General features: G+C 32.4%; 1 protein-coding gene across 1 annotated transcript; it reads left to right on the forward strand.

The window, feature by feature from the left end:
• The first annotated feature begins 14146 nt into the window (after window positions 1-14146).
• NCS1 (permease, cytosine/purines, uracil, thiamine, allantoin family protein) lies at window positions 14147-16191 on the forward strand. The gene has a single exon (XM_039050295.2). It carries the CDS (start codon window positions 14444-14446, stop codon window positions 16118-16120), a length of 1677 nt encoding a protein of 558 aa, XP_038906223.2. The 5' UTR covers window positions 14147-14443; the 3' UTR covers window positions 16121-16191.
• The last annotated feature ends 3818 nt before the right edge of the window (window positions 16192-20009 follow it).

Raw genomic sequence — 20009 nt, forward strand, 5'->3', positions numbered from 1 at the left:
TGATTGTCACAAAGATTGCTTTGGAGCACAATGTTGCTGATCCATTTACAAAGGCTCTCACGACTAAAGTTCTTTAGGTCATCTAGAAAGTCTGGATCTACAGGATATGAATCATCTAATTTAGGGCAAGTGGGAGATTTTATTGAGTATATTTTATACCCTAGTTTATTGTATTATATTTGATACTACACATCTCACTCCCTTTTGGACAAGTAGGAGATTCTTAGATTTAATGTCATTCGTATATCTTGTAATTTGTATTTTGAAAGAACAAATTATTTATTTATTAAAATAAGAGGTATTTTATTTGATATTTAGACTGCATTAAGTCAATCCAATAAATTAAAACCAAGGTTATATGATATCATTTGAACATGTGGTAGACATAAAAGTGGTTTATGTTCAAGTTATAACTTAAAAGGTCTGCAGTAAATGGATAAGATTGGGTGTCTTGTCCTAGTAACACTATGGATATGACTTACTTTGTAATTATTACATGAATTATAAATGTTACATAAAATATGAGCGATATTATTCATGTGGGGATATGTGAGTGGGGTATCCCGTATAAAGAGTTTATACAAGACTGGACTATGAAATGATTGGTTTCTCTTTATAACACCATTACTTGAAGAAACCAATATTCCACTATAATGATCATAGGCGACTTGACCTTAATCCTGAGTGAGTTGTGAACTTTTGTTTACGAGGGCAATCCTTTGATCTGTATGGATAAGAGTGGCCGTATTAGCCGACTTTACAAGCCTACCATTCTGGGGATTTGTCTAAGTAGGGAGTTAGAAACACGTCTACACAAGAAGGAATTTACTCTTTCCCGATCATAGAGAAAATAGATAAATTGCTCTCTTAATAGCTGCTTCCAGGTCTTGAACAATGAGGCCTCAACCTCTCATTAGCCTGAGATGTGTTAGTTTATAGTTAGACTATAAACTATTTGTTCATTAGAGGAATCAGTGGTACTTAAGGAGTTAGATGTAACTACATGGGAAAAACGACATTTTGACCAATTGTAGTTATGAACAATTTGTGAAGGGTCGACTCACTATTGATTGGTTATATTCATGGTCACAGAAATACATCTACAGTGCAGAGAGTGTAGCTATCGATCTTTAATGGAATGCTAGTAGTTAATGAATATTGATTGATTTAATTAAAAAAGTTTAATCAAATTAATCTCATAGCACTAGAACTTCTAATCTATGGGTCCATGAGGTTCCTTTATTAAGTCGTTAAGAGTAGTAAAAATGAATAATTTGAATTGTTTAAATTAATTAAAGGAATTTTATATCAATATGATTAATATAAAGTACCGTGAATTCTGATAAATATGATCTATAATCCAAACTATATTATAAGAGAGATGTATTTGAATGAGATTCAAATATTAAATTTATATGATTTGGATTTATAAAGAGATATATGCATAAAAATATGTGATCTTTGTATGTTAATTATTTATTTAATTTTATATTAAATTTGATTTAATGTACAATTATTTAATTTGTATGCTAATTAATTAAATAATTAGCTAAAAGGAGGAAAAGTAAAAAAAAATTAGAGAAGGGGTTACTTTCTCTCCCTATAAATATACTATCATAACCATTTTTAGGGTAAGGTTTGTTTTTGTGAAAAATGACCTCGTCTCCACTCTTTTTCTCTAATATCTCTTCTCCAAAAGAATTTCTCTCTAAAAATTCCTCCATCAAAAGGTCTTGGAGTCTACATTTCCAATCATTTTTTGATTCTAAGAGAATAACAAGATAGCCTTAGAGGTGATGTTCTTGTTCGTTGAGAAGTTCGAGATTGTTCATGACATTTGGAGGGGAAAACGTGGAGAAGGGAAAGAATCCACAAGGTTCATTTCTTCCCTTCTTCTTCATTAGAAGCATGCTTAGTCCTTTTGTATGTTTATCCTTTGAATATTTTCATAACTTCACCGATTTTAGTTTCTCACAAAATCGTTTTTCAAAATTGTAAAGTGATCACACGCTTCTGTCGGAATTAGATTCCCTTCTCATAACGCATACTCATATAATTAAAATTTAATCCATTTCAACCTAGAGCATAAGTAACATATATCTTAATCATAAAAATCTCTTGCAAGACTCAATATCCTTTTGCTCAAATTTTTCATAAAAATTAAAAGGATAAAACAAAACATCTAATTTACCATAAAAGTCAAATAATAAGCAATATAGATAAATGCCAAATGAATAGATATACAATTACTTCTCATGGCATTAAATCAAATAGGAATGCAAAAAATTAAATTCAAACCTTTTGAACTCCTTCTAGGTATATGATTTCCATAAAATATACCAATATCATAATTATCTCAATAATTCAAAAAATAAAAGTTAACGGATATGTAATTTTCTTTGTTGGATTCAAGCAAGTTTTTTAGTTGCTCAAATTTGATTTAGTTTCACAATATTGAAGTCCAAGCAACCAATTGCTTCTTGAGGTCACACCTACCAAAAAAAAAAAAAAAAAAAAACTCAACCAAAAGATTTTGATACGCATTTCTTGGGTCATTCATTGTTAGTGAGCAAAGACTTGAATAAAAGTCACATTAGGCAAAAATTTATTTTTGACTAATTTATTTTGCACCTTATTTCTATTCAAGCAATTCTTGTCAGGAGCATTTTTCAGTGTTGGCTCGATATGGCAACCCTAGAGGGGGTGAGTTTAATTAAACTTTTATAAAAAGTGTGATAATTTAATTCTATCAAATTTTAGCAAATAAATAAAAACAAACTAAAACATACAATAAATTGCTTAAATTAATTGCAAAAATAAAAAGGAAGGAGTTAGAGAAGAAGACACCGTAATTTTTATAGTGGTTTGGTCAAACTCGACCTACTCCACTCCCCAAGCACCTCTTGGGAATTTGAGGAAAGATTTTCCGACTTCTTCCACGGATTAAAGCCCAACCGTTATACCACCGCTCTTTTTACGGGTTCAAGAGAAAACCCAATCCTTTCCACGGTTTAGGATAAAACCATTACAAATGTTGGAATTTTTGAAGAACACAATACAACTCTCACTAGAGTGAATTTACAAGTTTAAGCACTCAACAAATTTATCCTCATAATACAATAACAGTTTCTCAAGTTTCTCAAGAATAAGATGAAAAGAAAAAAAAATTGGGAGCTTAGATAGAGCAACAATGGAAACTTTTGAGTTTTTGAGGATTATGAAATATAAAATTTATTAGTTCAAAATTTGGAGAGGAAGATGGTTTATAAAGAGATGGAAAGGAAAAAAATTGAATTTAAATTGGACCATTAGATTTGTGTTTAAAAAAATGAAGGGTGGACATTAAAAGAAATTAAAAGAAAAATAAGAAGATAAAATATATAATAAATAAATGAATATATATATATATATATATATATATATATATATATATTCAAATTCATAAATTTTCAAACGGTAAATAATAATAATAATAATAATAATAATAAAAAGTTAACGGTAAAAAAAAATTGAAGAAAAAAAATATATATTTAAAAAAAGCTTCCAACGGCAGGAGCATTTAATGCTTTCTGGATTGGTCATTGATGTTGACTCAGTCGCCACGTCATCGCCACGGTATTTTTCGATAAAACTTGTTTTGGTCATAACTTCTTCGTTTTAGCTCTGATTTGAGTGATTCAAGAGGTGTTGGAATTCTTATTCCGAGCTCTATGCTATAGATGTATTAAAATACTAAAATTTTTAGTAATTAAAAATTGAGTTTGTTATCATCAAAACATTGATTAATTAATTAATTAAAATTAATTAATTTGAGATTAAAGGCCAAAAAACCAACAATCTCTCCTTTTTAATGATGATAAACCATTCAAGAAAAATAGCTTGAAATATATGTAAACCATATGTAGCATATAATAAAATTCAATATATCACCCTAAAGATCATTCTTGAAATTCACTCAAAAAATAAATTCTCCCCCTAATTAATACAATCAAAATCATAAAAAATTTATAATATATTTTTCTTTAACTTCTCTCCCTTCGGAATCATAAAAAATAATAATTAAGAAAAATTTAAAACTACATAAATGTTTCCCTTAAAAATATGAACATAAATTTAGCACAACTCCCCCTAAGAATATTAACACATGCTTTCCATATCTCCCCCTATCAAATAAAAAAAATGTCTTTTAAAAGATTTAACAAGTAAAATTATAAATCAAGAGGCATCACAATGAATAATACCGAGCTTAAGCCTATTTTTGCAAAAGTTTGCTTCATTCAAAGGCTTGGTAAAAATATCCGGTAATTGATTATTAGAGCCTACAAATTCAAGAGTAATATTATCATTTTGCACATGCTCTCTAATAAAGTGATGCCTAATATCAATATGCCTAGTCCTAGAATGATGTATAGGATTTTTAGTCAAATTAATAGCACTAGTATTATCGCAAAATATAGGCACATTATCAAATTTTAATCCAAAATAAAAAAGAGTTTGTTTCATCCAAAGAATTTGAGCACACAACTAGCAACTGCAATATATTCCGCTTCGGTAGTGGATAAGGCAACTGAATTTTTCTTTTTACTAAACCAAGAAACTAAGGAACTACCAAGAAATTGACAAGTCCCATTAGTACTCTTACGGTCAAGTAAACTATCCGCAAAATCCGCATCGGAATATCCTACCAAATTAAATTCAACATTTCTAGGATACTATAAGCCTAAATCAATAGTAGAAAGCAAATATTTAAAAATTCTTTTAACGGCATGTAAATGTGATTCCTTAGGACAAGATTGAAATCTAGCACAAAGACATACACTAAACATAATATCGGGTCTACTAACGGTTAAATAAAGTAAAGATCCAATTATACCTCTATAAGTTTTTATATCCACACACTTATCTTTTTCATCCTTGTCAAGCTTAGTGGATCTGCTCATAGGAGTTTTTGCAATTTTACCTTCATTGAATTTGAACCTTTTGAGCAAATCCCTTGTGTATTTTTCTTGACTTATGAAAATACCATCCTTGAGTTGTTTGATTTGGAGTCTAAGGAAGAAGCTAAGTTCTCCTATCATACTCATCTCAAATTCACTATGCATATACTTAGAAAATTCTTCACACAAAGATGGATTAGTAGAACAAAAAATAATATCATCCACATATATTTGTACTAAAAGCATATCATTTTCTTTAGTCTTAATAAAAAGAGTAGTATCAATTTTACCTATTTTAAATTCATTCTCAAGCAAGAAATTACTAAGTCTATCATACCAAGCTCTTGGAGCTTGTTTTAAGCCATAAAGAGCCTTTTTCAACTTATAGACATGATTAGAAAAATCAAAACTTTCAAACCCCGGAGATTGTTCTACATAAAATTTCTCCATGATATAACCATTTAAAAATGCACTTTTCACATCGATTTGATACAAAATGAAATTCTTATAAGAAGCAAAACCAAGCAACATTCTAATAGCTTCTAATCTAGCAACGGGTGCCAAAGTTTCTTCATAATATATTCCTTCCTCTTGACAATAACCTTGAGCTACAAGTCTAGCTTTATTTCAAATGATATTTCCATTTTCATCCATTCTATTTCTAAAGATCCATTTATTCCAATTATAGAAGCATGAGAGGGCCTAGGGACTAACTCAACTTTATTTCTTTCAAATTGATTTAATTCTTCTTGTATAGCTAAAATCCAAAATTCATCATTTTCGGCATCTCTAAAACTTTTTGGTTCAATTTGAGAAACAAAGACAAGATTATTAAACATATTAAGAGAGAAACGAGTTTTCACACCTTGTTCGGGATCATTAAGAATTAATTCTTTGAGATGGGAAGGAGCATACATCCACTCTTTAGGCATGGAAGAAGAACCAACTTCGTTCTTTTTGATTAAGCTCACCTCTTGCTTACTTGAAACAATTTCTTTGTCTTTGTCACTAACAAGTAAATCTCGAAAATTTCCTTCTAAAACATCACTATAAATAGGCTCATTAGAAATAACATTGCAAGATTTATCAAATACTACATACATAGATTCCTCAACTACTAAAGTTCTTTTATTGAAAATTCTATAAGCTTTACTAGTAGAGGAATAGCCAAGGAAAATACCAACATCCGTCTTAGAATCAAATTTTCAAAGTTTTTATTTGTTATTCAAAATAAAACATTTGCAACAAAAAAACTTTGAAATACCCAATATTTGTAATTTTGTTATGCCAAAGTTCATAAGGAGTTTTATCCAAAGAAGGTCTAATTAAAACTCTATTTAAAACATAACAAGCGGTGTTAACGGCTTCCGCCCAAAAGTATGTAGGTAAATCATACTCATGCAACATTGATCTAGCAAATTCTTGCAAAATACGATTTTTCCTTTCAACTACATCGTTTTGTTGAGGAGGTCTTGGAGTGGAGAAATTATGATAAAAACCATTTTCTTCACAACAATTTTCAAAAATATTGCTATCAAATTCTCCTCCATGATCACTCATAATTTTAGAAATCAAAAAACCTTTTTCATTTTGAACTATTTTTGCAAAACTAGAAAAGCTTTTCAAAGCATCATCCTTATGTTTTAGCATCAAAACTCAAGTAAATCTTGAAAAATCATCAACTATCACAAATGCATAGTATTTTCCTCCAAAACTAGCAATTCTTGAAGGTCCAAATAAGTTCATGTGTAATAGTTGAAGGGGTCTAGTTGTAGAGATCGCATTATTAGATTTGAAAGAGGACTTAGTTTGCTTACCTATTTGACAAGCATCACAAACTTTGTCTTTTTCAAATTTAAATTTGGGAAGATCTCTAATCAAAGAATTCTTGGAAATATTTGAAATTAAGTGTATGCTAGCATGTCCTAGTCTTCTATGTCATAACCAAGAATCATTATGCACAGCCGATAAACATTTATCATTAATAAGACAATTATTCAAATCAATAGTATAAACATTTTCATCTCTATTTCCAACAAATATAACTTTTCTATCACTAGCATTTTCAATGGTGCAATTCTATATCAAACACAACTCTAAAACCTTTATCACACAATTGACTAATACTAAGTAAATAATGCTTCAAACCATCAACCAAAAGTACTTTTTCAATTAAAATAGAAGATTCATTACCTATACTACATTTACTAATTATTTTACCTTTCTTGTTGTCACCAAAAGTTACAAGACCTCCATCCTTTTTGGAGAGAGAGACAACTTGGATGGGTCTCCCGTCATGTGCCTCGACCAACCACTATCCAAGTATCACTTGTTTTTCTTAGAGGCTTTCAAACAAACCTACAAACACAAATGTTCAAGTTTGATTCTTTGGTACCCACACTTGTTTGGGTCCTAGATGGTTAGCATTGACAAACTTGGGAATCCATTTCATTTTTGTATAGACATTTAAGGCATTGGATTTAGACAAGTAACAAGAATAAGTTGTATGTCCAAACTTGCCACATGAGAAACAAACAACATTATGCAAAGATTTATCTCTTACAACAAATTTATGCACTCTACTTTTCTTGGAGAAATTATTCCTTGGAGTATTGTGAAACTTTGCCCTTTGAGAAAAATTTCTTCTTGGAGAAGTAGTATGAGCATATTTCAATTTAAAACACTTAGGTCTAATATGGCCTTCAACACCACAATAATGATATATAGGCACAAAGTTAGATTTAACATGCTTAGACACAACCTTAGGCATATTATGAGATGCTTTAACAAAGATAGTTTTAGAACTTGAAGGAGTAGAAGATTCATCAATATAGCCTAAACCTCTTTTATCACCAAAAGACTTATCTACTTCAATTATCTTGTCTAATCTTTGAGCACCTATTGTCAACTTTTTAATAGATTCTTTAGCCTTATCAAGTTCTTGCAAAGCACTAAATTCCTTTTCTTTGAGTAATTTAATCAAATTATCTTTTTCACAACTATCATGCTCAAAAAATTTAACTTTGTCAAGTAAGGCATTTTTCTCATCACAATCAAAAGCATGCTTGTCATAAGAGATATTCATTTCATCAATATGCATAGCATCATGCTCATTCTCTTTTAAGCATGTAATTTCTTCAAGTAAAGACTTATTTTTACTAGATAAAATATTGTATTTCTTTTTAAGCACAACTTACTTAAAACTAAGTTTTTCTAAATCATTTTGCATATTTTCAAAAGCTTCAAACAATTCATTATAAGAAAAAGGTTCTAGAGTTACCTCATCATTTTATTCATCCTCTTTGTCACTGTGAGCTATGAAGCAAAAATTGGCTACTTCATTATCACTTCCACTTTCGCTTTCATCGCTATCATCCCAAGTAGCTTTCATTGCTTTCTTCTTGGATTTCTTGAATGATTTGAGAAGAGGATAATCGATTCTAATATGACTCGGCTTCTTGCATTCATAGCATATTACCTCATCCTTTTTGCCCTTTTTGGTTGGAGAGATGCTTCTCGAATTGCTTTTTTCTCTTGATGAAGTTCTTATATTTACGTGAAAGATAGGCAACATCATCTTCATCATGGTCATCTTCATCTTGGGAGTCAACTTCTAAAGAGATGGTCTTTAAAACTATACTCTTTTCTTTCTTTTTCTTTTCATCCTCCATGTTCTTCTTGATTTTTATCTCATGCGTCAACAACGAGCCAATGAGTTCATCAATGGAGAGAGATTTGAGATCCTTTGCCTCTTGAATGGCGGTGACTTTAGGCTCCTACTGTTTAGGCAAAGACCATAATAGCTTCTTTATCTTCTCAAGATTTGAGTACTTTTTCCCAAGTCCTTCTAAGGCATTGACAATGTTAATAAATCTAATAAACATATTAGAAATAGCTTCATTTTCATCAATTTTAAACATTTCATATCGATGAACTAACATGTCAATCTTTGTTTCTTTTACTTAACTAGTTCCTTCATGAGTAATTTCTAATCTATCCATATCTCTTTAGTGGTTTTGCAAATAGACACACTATTATACTCAACTTCATTCAAAACACAAAATAAGCAATTAATAGCTTTGACATTTAAAGAGCATGCTTTCTTTTCAGTTATTGACCATTATTCCCTAGGTTTTATAGTGTTAACACTATCAACATCTTTTGTTGGAATTTTAAAACCTTCCTCAACAATATCCCATAAATCATAATCAATAGAAAGCAAGAAAAATCTCATTCTATTTTTCCAATAACTATAATTATTATGATTAAAGAAATGAGGCTTTGTAATAGATTGACTATCGGTAAAAAGGATAAAACCTAAAGTTGCCATAGCTAAAAAACAATTAAGTTTATCAAGAAATAAATATTTTAAGAAGAGCAACCCACTCTGATACCAATTGTTGGATCGATATGGCAACCCTAGAGGGGTGAATAGGATTTAATTAAATATTTTTTTAAAAAAATTAACCCAATTAAACTAATTAATACACTTTTTATAAATAATAAGAAAAATTCAATTTATGCAACAAATAAGATGACAAAAAGTGTGATAATTTAATTCTATCAAATTTTAGCAAATAAATAAGAACAAACTAAAACATACAATAAATTGCTTAAATTAATTGCAAAAATAAAAAGGAAGGCGTTAGAGAAGAAGACACCGTAATTTTTATAGTGGTTCGGTCAAACTCGACGTACTCTACTCCCTAAGCGCCTTTTGGAAATTTGAATAAAATCTTTCCGACTCCTTCCACGGATTAGAGCCCAACCGTTACACCACCGCTCCTTTTTAAAGGTGATAGAATTTTACCCATTACTTCTTTGGTTAGGCCAACATTCTATTGCACAATATTTTATTTTGAACGACGGAGACAAGAAATCAATGAAGCACTCAAGTGTGGGGATATATATACAGAATATGCCCTAAAGAAACTGCAGAGGTGGGAAAAACGGGCATTGATACATACAGTGACATCCATTGACATGGAAAGTCAAACTTTTGAAGTACAAACTGGTATAAGTAAGATTTGTCCCTGTAAAGGACATCACACCTAAGTTTTAAGTTTGAAATAAGGGACATGTTCTTGCAATAAGTAGCAATCATTCAAGATTCCATGCTCTCATATAATTGCAGTTTGTAATTACATGCATATCATATACCTACCACTTATTGATGAATGTTACAAATTGTCCAATTTCAAGTGTTGTTACGAATGCCATTTCCATCCAATTCAATACCCAGATTATTGGCCAGAATTATCATTTACAGAAGTTCGTCCAAATGTGGACTTACTTAGAGAACAAGGTCGGCCAAAAAGTACGCGAATTCATAATGAAATGGATTGGAGAGAAGCAAGCCAAAAAGTACGATGTACAATTTGTAAAAGAGAAGGACATAATAGACGCACTTGTTCACATTTGTCCACACCATACACTTAGTGTTTCGTCGTCTTCGGGTCATTAGGACTTTGATTTTTATTTTTTTTACTTGTATTATTTATTTCATGTATTTGTATTCTTTGTGTAAATAATAAATTTTCATGTAATTGTATATTTCAGGTATTTGTATTATTTATGTATTTATAATGAATTTATATAATGAATTTATTTAATAAACTTATTTTATGTAATTGTGTTTTCTTATATACTTTTTATGTATCTTTTATGTTATCGATTCTATTATGTAATATAATTTGAACTTTTTAGGTAATAGAGTCTGGTCCTTCTGATCCTGTCCAATTGTACCAACAAAACACGCATCGTTCACAGGCAGTATATGATAGTTTGTCCACTACAGTGTTGAGTTGTTGGAGGAGGGAGAATTAACAGATGGGCGTTGAATCCATGCAGAGTATTTATCCTACTGGCATGGACAACGTGATCGTTGTGCACAGGGAGAATTAACAGATAGGCCAGCTGTATCAGACGACTATTTTTCCTGGTACAATTCGATTACGAGGCGATTTATCTTTCCAGACGGCGCTTACTATTACTGTATAGTAAGATATTTCAAATTTGACATTTTCCATATATATAATATGAATATTGTTTAATATTTTTTTTTATTCTACAGAATAATTTTATAGGCGAAGTTCAACAATATTCAGTGCAGAACAACCTTCCAAAATTGGATTCAATGTGTCAGCAAGAAAGTATTATTCAACAAACAAGATGACTCAATGTTGCTGACACCGATCGAAGACGTATTCGTCATAGACGAGCGCGACAACGGGGTGAACCTAATTTAGAGGGACATGAAGACAACCTCCATGAGGAGTAAGGGCCAAGTGGAGTCGTTTTTAAATCCCACATTGTATCATTTTCAAATTGCAAATCTCAAAATAACTAATTGTAAATATTATTTGATATCAATAGAGTCAAAAGTACAAATTTATGTCCGTTGAGTTATACTAATTTTAGAATTGTTTGTCCAACACATAAATTAGAATATTTGGATTACAAATTTTTATTCATGAATTTTAGTTTTGTAAGTCAAATATAATTTTGTGTTTTACTTAAACTAGTAATTTGAAATAATAGAAGTACAAAAGTATTCAAAACTCATCTCAAAGATTTGTACATTCAAATATTTACAAATTTCAAGCTTGTAAATTATGCAAACCTTCTAAAACTCATTCTTCTAAATAATACAAACATAAATCAAAAGAATCTAAGGGCTTCCCAATTCCAAAGTAATTTTTATACTTTAAACAAAAAAAAATTATAAGTGAAGGTATACGATTTCACTACCCTAAATCTGTCAATACTTTTCCAAAACACCTATTTTTGAAAATATTTCCCCATTAACCCTATTTTTGTCATTATTTATTAAAAAAATTAATGAAAAAGTGTTCAAATTTTGGAGAAAAAGATGAGTTTAAATCAAGAGAAGTACATGAAAACTAACTTCAGTTTGGACCATTATTGGACGTTAGCAAAAGAAAATTGAATGGTAGATATTTGAACTCAGCTAGTTGTTAGATACAAACATAAAATAATATAATAATATATAATTTTTATAAAAATAATTTTCTTTTAAAAACCAACAATAAAAACAAAAGTCCACCATATGTCTTAGACACAAACATAAAATAATATTAAAATTATTTTCTTTTTAAATTCAATATTTTTAAACTAATCTAAAAATAAAAACCCCACCATGTGTCACTCTTCCATTGCTCCAAGTGGCACATTTCAATTGGTCCACTTTGATGAGAAAATTTTTGCTACGTCATTAGCTTGGGATTTTTCGTTACGCTTGTTTCGGTCATGTCTTCTTTGTTTATACTCTGATTTGAGTGATTCAAATTGTGTTGGAATTATTATTTCGAGTTTTACACAATAGACACTTTAAAATACTAAAATTATTAGTGAATAAAAGTAGGTTTGTTATTATCAAAATATTAATTGATTAATTACTTAAAATTAATTAATTTGAGATTAAGGACAAAAAAGCTAACAAAGTGCGCTATATAAACTCTCTAATCCTATAGGCATTATTCTGTAGATTCTGTATTTTCTATAACATTCTCTATAACGAAATTGTTCTTCCTTTATCCCATGAATGTAGCTAACATATTATTAGTGAATCATGTAAATCTGTGTGTCGATCTTCTCTATTTTATGTTCTTTGTATTCTTTAATTTTTGATTTTCTAACAAACTAGTATCAGAGTCTAATCGTTAGGGTTTCAAAATTTTGCATATGTTTGACAATTAAAGACATCTGGTGTGAATGTAAAATCGAAAAATTCACCGGGAAGAACAATTTCGGTCTATGGCAAATCAAGATGTGATCTTTGCTGAAGCAGCAGGGGCCGTGGGCACCGCTTGTACCAGACCTACCGCCATCCGCCTTTTGTTCGTGGATGTTGTATATCAGAATCGTTCGTGGGTCTTCGATTAGCCTTGCGAAACCGCTGCCCTTGCCTTCACACTATTCTATCAACCCATAGAGATCTGGCCCCATTCATGGGTTTGTCTGTGGTCCGTGATAAATGGTTTTTCTTGTCCGCCTTTTATGTGGGTTTCATGAGATAATTTCAGTTCAGGTAGATCGGTTCGATTCAGTCAGCCCGATCTGTTTCAGTTATGTTAGACCAATTTGGTTTTGGTTTGGTCTGATTTGATTTGATTTGGTTCGGTTCAATTCTGTTTGGTTCACTCAGTTTGGTTTGATTCAAGTTGGTTCAATTTGGTTTATTTGCAATTATTGCAAATCTGCCTATAAACAGACTTTTTGTGAGTCTTTGTTCCATTTTCAATTAGCCGTCCATGGGTTCTATTTTAGATTTCTTTATGAGGATCTCTGCTTCCAGCTCAAAGATTTTATGTGTTTTAGTTCTTCGTGGGTTATGTTTCTAGCCTAGAAGTTCTTTGTGTTTTTAGTTTTTCATGGGTTCTATTTCGAGTCCAAAATTTCTCTGTATTTTAGATATTCGTGGATCTCTATTTCCAATGTAATGAGATAAAAAAAGTTTATTATACACAGAAGAGTTTGAATAGTAGTAAAACAAGCTAAACAACCTCTTACTAACTTGGTATGTGTTAACAAACTACATTTAGGCTAAGTTTACTCCAAAGAAAATATAATAAATCAATGATAATTTGAAAAGTGGGCGCCATTTGATTACATTGGTCTTGTTTACTTGTATATTGTTGGTGTATTGACATTTAGAGCCCCCAAATTTGTAAAAAAAAAAAAAATGCAATATGATTGACGAGCGGAAATTGCTCATCCAATTATGTTCGAAAATTACGTTGATATCATTATTGTTATAGCATGATAATAAAAAAATTATGAATTTGAAATGTTTACAAACGACAACTGTAATAGTAAATGTGACATATTTATAATTCTAAGTAAATATGATATAAAAAAACAGTTCAATTATATTTACAATCGTGGCCCACTACGTTTGATTATTAATAAAATTTCATTATGATTATATTAATAAAATTAGAAATTGGTAAACATAGACTTAACTCAACTAATATTTTTCTCGAAGATGGAGTGTAGTTATCCAAACCACCATCTTTTAGGTAATATAGTGAAAAGCATCATCTTTAAACCTTAGCAAACATATAAACAAGTTGGATTTAGAAACCAATGAAAAGAAGCTTAAAAAACTTGTTGAACATTATTTAGGACAAGTCGGATTAGAGTGTAACAGAAATAACAACCTATTATCACACTAAAAAAAAATATAGGAAAAGAAGAATCAGCTTATGTGTAGATTAATCATTAATGATCCAAATCAACATATATACAACTAAAAATGTGCTACATTACATGTGTAGATTTGTCGTTTTTAAATAATTGAACAATTTAAATTATTAGTTTAACCATAATAATAATAAAAAAGTTTCCACTTACTTGTGGACTGGAGGAGGACATATCAGTAATTCTACACCACTCGTGTCTCAATTCTCATCTTTTTCCAAAATCCTCTGTTTTCAATTTCATTTTCCCCTTTTTGGAATCTCCAAAGATTCCGGCCAAAGTAAATGGTGACTCAGTGCATTAACCTCCATCTCCACCACCACATCTTCCACCTCCCTCCTTCTCTCTCCGCCCTACGCCACCGCCACCGCCACCACCCCACCGTCTCTCAGTCTCCGCTACCCTTCTCTCCGGTCACCCCCAAATTACTTCTCAAACGCCGCTCTAATCTGAAGTTCACCCCTCCCATGGCCTCCGCCGTTGACCACCCTTCGGAAGACACTCAGAACGAAGATTCCGGCAGAGAGGATCTCCGCCCGACAACACCGGAGCAGAGAACGCTCTCGTGGCCAGAGATGGCTCTGCTCTGGGTCGGCCTCATCGTCGGAGTTCCAGCGTATTATCTTGCTGGAAGTTTAGTCGATCTCGGAATGTCATGGTGGCAGGGCATCGCCACCGTCGTTGCCGCCAACGCCGTAACCCTAATTGCCCTAATTCTCACCGGCCATCCAGGTACAAAATACGGCATCTCTTTCCCTGTTTTTGCCCGATCGTCGTTCGGAATCCATGGCGCTCATATCCCCACGCTTCTCCGAGCACTAATCGGCTGTGGGTGGTACGGAATCGAAACGTGGATCGCCGGTGAGGCCATTTTTCTTCTATTGCCTGAAAGTATCAAGAAATCTTCATTTTCACAGGTTCTTCCATGGCTGGGAACTTCCCCTCTTGCATTTATTTGCTTTTTAGCCTTTTGGATCGTTCAATTAGCAAGTGTTTGGAAAGGAATGGATGGGATTCGTAAACTCGAAATCTTCTCTGCTCCGATTCTTGTTTTTCTCACTGTTTGTCTTTTGATTTGGTCTTGTGTTAGAGCCGGTGGATTAGGGCATATGCTTTCTTTAACCTCAAAATTGTCTTACTCTGAATTTTGGGCTCTGTTTTTTCCTTCTCTTACGGCTAATATAAGCTTTTGGGCTACTCTGGCTTTGAATATCCCTGATTTCACTCGCTATGCCAAAAGTCAAAAAGACCAAATTATTGGTCAATTGGGGCTTCCAATTTTCATGGGGGCGTTCACTTTCGTCGGCGTTGCTGTCACTTCCTCCACAGGATTGATTTTTGGTCATATAATTTCGAACCCAATTGAGCTTCTTGGCCATATTGGGGGTTTTGCCACTAAAGTTTTGGCAATTTTTGGGATAATTTTAGCCACCGTCACCACTAATGTCGCCGCCAATGTAGTGGCGCCGGCCAATGCGTTGGTGAATCTCAACCCTTCTTATTTCACTTTCACCAGTGGGGCTCTGCTCACTGCCGTGATCGGCATTCTGTTTCAGCCATGGAGGCTTCTGAGCTCAAGTGAGAGCTTCGTTTACACTTGGCTTGTCGGGTATTCGGCGCTGTTGGGTCCAATCGGCGGTGTGATGGTGACAGATTACTATTTGATTCGGCGGAGGGAACTGAGTGTTGAGGATTTGTATTCTACGAGTCCGACAGGGGCTTATTACTACACCGGTGGGTTCAATTTAGCGGCTGTGGCGGCGCTGGTGGTCGGAGTGTTGCCGGTGATTCCTGGGTTTTTGGAGAAGGTGAAGATCGTGTCTAAAGTGCCGAAAGTTTTCAGTGTTATTTACGGGAATGCGTGGTTTATCAGTACGTTTTTGGCCGGATTTTGCTACTGGGGTCTCTCTATTCTGTTGAAACGGCGAAAACTATCTCGCCGGTTTGGGCCTCTACTTTGACTTGTACAAAATGCTGTGCACCGCGCTTAAACAATAAAAAGTTGGTGAAAATATTATTTTGGTCGGTTTCATTTCGATTTATGTATTTATTTATTTTTCTTTTGTGTAATTTGAATAATTCATAAATTTAACCCTTCCAAATTAATGGAATACCAAGACATTATGTAAATAGACATTAAGGTAATAGTCTACTAGATTAGGACCCGTTTGAATTGACTTTAGAAAAATGTATATTTTTTAAATATTATTTTTATTTAAATATTTTTGATAAAAATTTATTAAAATACAATTGAAAAGTTATTTTGAGGTTAAATACTCTAATTTCTTCAAAAATGATTTATTTTTTAAATTACATACTTGAAAATATATTCCAAATGCTCCCACATTTTATTTTGAAAAATGTCCACGATAAACTAATTACATCAATTGAATAGGTTGGAGCGAATTTCGTCACCCAAATCCAGATCAAATAATTTAACCGTATCCACTACTACAAAATCTGCTAATTTTAGTGGAAAGATTGGATTAAACACTGAACTTCAGAATTTCGCAATTAAACGATTTAAAGCCCAAGGGTAAAAGAAAGGAGGTGGTTTTTGAAAATTATTTTGTATCAAGAGAAATTTAAATGCATAAAATAAAAGTAGACTGGTGAAATTCAACTTGAGAAATCCTAGCTTGGGTTATTATGAAATTCTCCTGGTCAATGCATTTGATCATAGAATTCTCGTTGCTAGAGTGAGAAAATTTTTTATACCTAACGAAATTAATTGGAACAACTAGTTAATTCGACCTAATCAATTAATTAGCCCAATTTAAATCGAAGAACAACATGCAAATTCAAGTTAGCCTAATTGCATTAAAATCTAGGGCAAAGTTAGGTTGAATATCTAATAGGAACAACCTTAATTAAATATTCGGTTGATTTGATTCTAGGTTGGTTGGAACAGTATTCATCTGAATGATTTGCAAGATACCCTAACCTATTGCTTCTAGTTCATCAACACAAGATTAAATGTCACATATCAAATGTCAATAAAAAACAATAATTATAAAATTCTCAAGTATTCAGTAATATAATCATAAATATTCAAAAAACATAATCGAATCTGACAATTGTAATAAACTAGTTTGAAAACTCACAAATACATGAAATAGGTAGAAAAATTCTAAATCCAAGCTAGAAAGAATTACCTTAGCCCATAATAATCACCAAGGAATCATGCTAATGACCAAAAGAGAAAAAAAAATGAGAGAAATCGTGTGGGAATCGACATTTTAACCTAATTCGGCAAGAATTCAATTTATATTAAAGTCGCAGCATAACGACGCTGATAGGAGCATAATTATGCTCCAATTGGAGCGTAGGCCTCAAGCGTAAAGTAGGCGTTGTAACGCTGTGGTGATTTGGGTATGCGCGTGCACGTTCATCTTGTTTCCATCAATCTCTATAGCATAGCTACGTTGGGTGTTGTGTCGTTGCGCTATCCTTAATGTTAGATATTGCTTTGTAGCATAACGATGTAGCATAAGGTTAGGTAGTGAGGCTGCAACAACAACTAATTTCCGTCTTTAAGTGTAGCTATACACTTGGTGGAGAGTAGTCACGCTGGCTCTATGGGTATTTTGGTAATTTTGACATTATTTTCTCAGTTGATGCAATTAAACTTCGTTTTGGCCCGTTTTAGCTCAATTTTGTCACTAACGCCTTATTTTATCCTTAGTGTGCTCAAAACCTACAAAATAATCAATTAAACACATAAAATACAAGAGTATTCCTCAATTAAGCTGAGCAAGGTAACACATTTTCAGTACTATCAAACACCCATAACTTAATTATTGATCATTCTCGAGCAAGGTAGAATAGAACACACAGTCATACAAATGATATACTCATTCAAATTGCATGGTTCATTACTCAAGCCTCAACTGTCTCCTAGGATTTAATTTGCACTCAACAATGAAATCAATTTATAATCAACCAATGAAGCATAAGTTAAAATTAGTTCTAGACTTATTCATGCAAGGGTGAGTTCTCTTTCTAATTAAGTCCTGATAGCCCGAAATGATTTTAAATGACCTTCAATTTGTTTTTCTCCTACACTGGCTCATGCACCAACTAACAAGCACTGAAACAATCAAGACGATAATGTTTCAAATAAGGTGCCTGGAATTTAACTTTAGAGATCCATAAACTTGCATTTATTTTACGTAAGGGCATTAGCCAAGATTGCAGGGAACTATACTCATTTTTTTCTTGTGAATGTCCTAAATAATCATAATAGGGCAACTCTTTCTACCCCTAGTCATGCATAACATTACAAGTTCATTTTTCCCATTTTTTCCATGATATTTTCTTTTTAACGCAATATATATCAACTATTATTTTTAGGAGGCATATAAATCATTTTTCTCCCTCAGTATTACATTACAACCCATCATGCAAGACACTCTTTAACCAGTGGGGCTTACTAGAGTGACAACAAAAATACAGGTTAAGTAATACGATTCTAAGCATGACAAGGCCTAATTTAGACGGAGAAAAAACTTAAACATGTATGAGAAGAAAGATATATTTTTTTAAAAGGGCTAAAAATCATGATTATTGATAGCAAACCTCATGTCATACAAATTAAAAACAGAAGGGGGTGTGTCATAGACTACTCATCATAACAAATCACTTAACATGAGCAAACATGCATATAAGCACACAAACAAAATAGCCCGAGCTCAAATGCTCAAGGGTTCTAGCTAGAACACAGACATACCCTACCCCCAATTTAAAACCTAACATTGTCTCCAATGTGATAAAGAATAGAAAACAAGGGACAATAAAAAGGGAAACAAAAACCTTTTCTGAAATTTGGCACACTGGATGATGGTGACTTTTAGCTCATAAAAAATATAATTCTCCCAATCTTCTAAAAAACAACTAAAACTTAAATATCAAGAAACATAGGAAGAATTAAGCTCAACAAAAATAAAAATAAATAGAAAGAAAATCTAAAATAAGAAAGCAATAAAAATGCATCCTAGTTGCCTCTAGGTAGCACAATTATTTATGATTGTTATGCTCGACCACAATCAGCTTCCTCATCCAAATCCATAAACATCCGTTGATTTGCCATCTCCCACCCCCAAAATAGGGGGATGGCCACTATCCTGAAAAATAATAGAACTGGAAAATGCAGGATAAGTAGTAGAAGGAGAATCAATCACAACAAATCTTTCAATTTTATCTTCATGCCTAAAGGTTAGGGACCCTGTATTAAGATTAATATTAGCCTTAGAAATTTTTAAGAAGGGTCTACCTAACAACACCAATAATTTAGAAGAAGCAGAATCAACATTCATGTTATGACATAAAAATTGGAAGGGAAGGGAAGACTATTTATTCTAATAACCATATTTTTTACCATACCAACTGGCCTAACAAGGGAATGGTTAGTTGAATGCACCAAACTATCAGCAGGACGGAGGATGTAGGAATGAAAATCAGCATACATAGGGGTATGCATAATATTAATTGCAGACCCTAGATCTATCATGGCTTGTTCAAACTTCCTTGTACCTATCTGACAAGGTATAGAAAACATACCTTGGTCTTTCTGCTTAAGAGGTAGTTTACCTGAAAGGATTACCTCCTGCTTGATCTCTTCTTCTTGTTTCTTTCCTTCTGAAAGAACATCAACTTCATTTTCCTTTGGAATCTCCATCCAAACCTTCTTCACCTTTCGAAATGGGCTGTGACCACCAGAAGAACTGTATAGAATGTACCTTGTGCACAACTTCTTTAGCAACAGCTAACCTGCTAGGGAAATGAGCAACAGGCTTGTAAGAATTAAAATTTAGGGGTGGATCAAAACTTATACCTCAACTTTTAGGCAGG

The sequence above is a fragment of the Benincasa hispida genome, chromosome 11, assembly GCF_027475165.1.
Source record: "Benincasa hispida cultivar pf3 chromosome 11, pf3_genome.v1.1, whole genome shotgun sequence".
Lineage (NCBI taxonomy): Eukaryota > Viridiplantae > Streptophyta > Magnoliopsida > Cucurbitales > Cucurbitaceae > Benincasa > Benincasa hispida.

Coding starts and splice junctions, on each gene's coding strand:
- NCS1 (XM_039050295.2), top strand. CDS start 14,444: ATGGTGACTCAGTGCATTAACCTCCATCTCCACCACCACATCTTCCAC.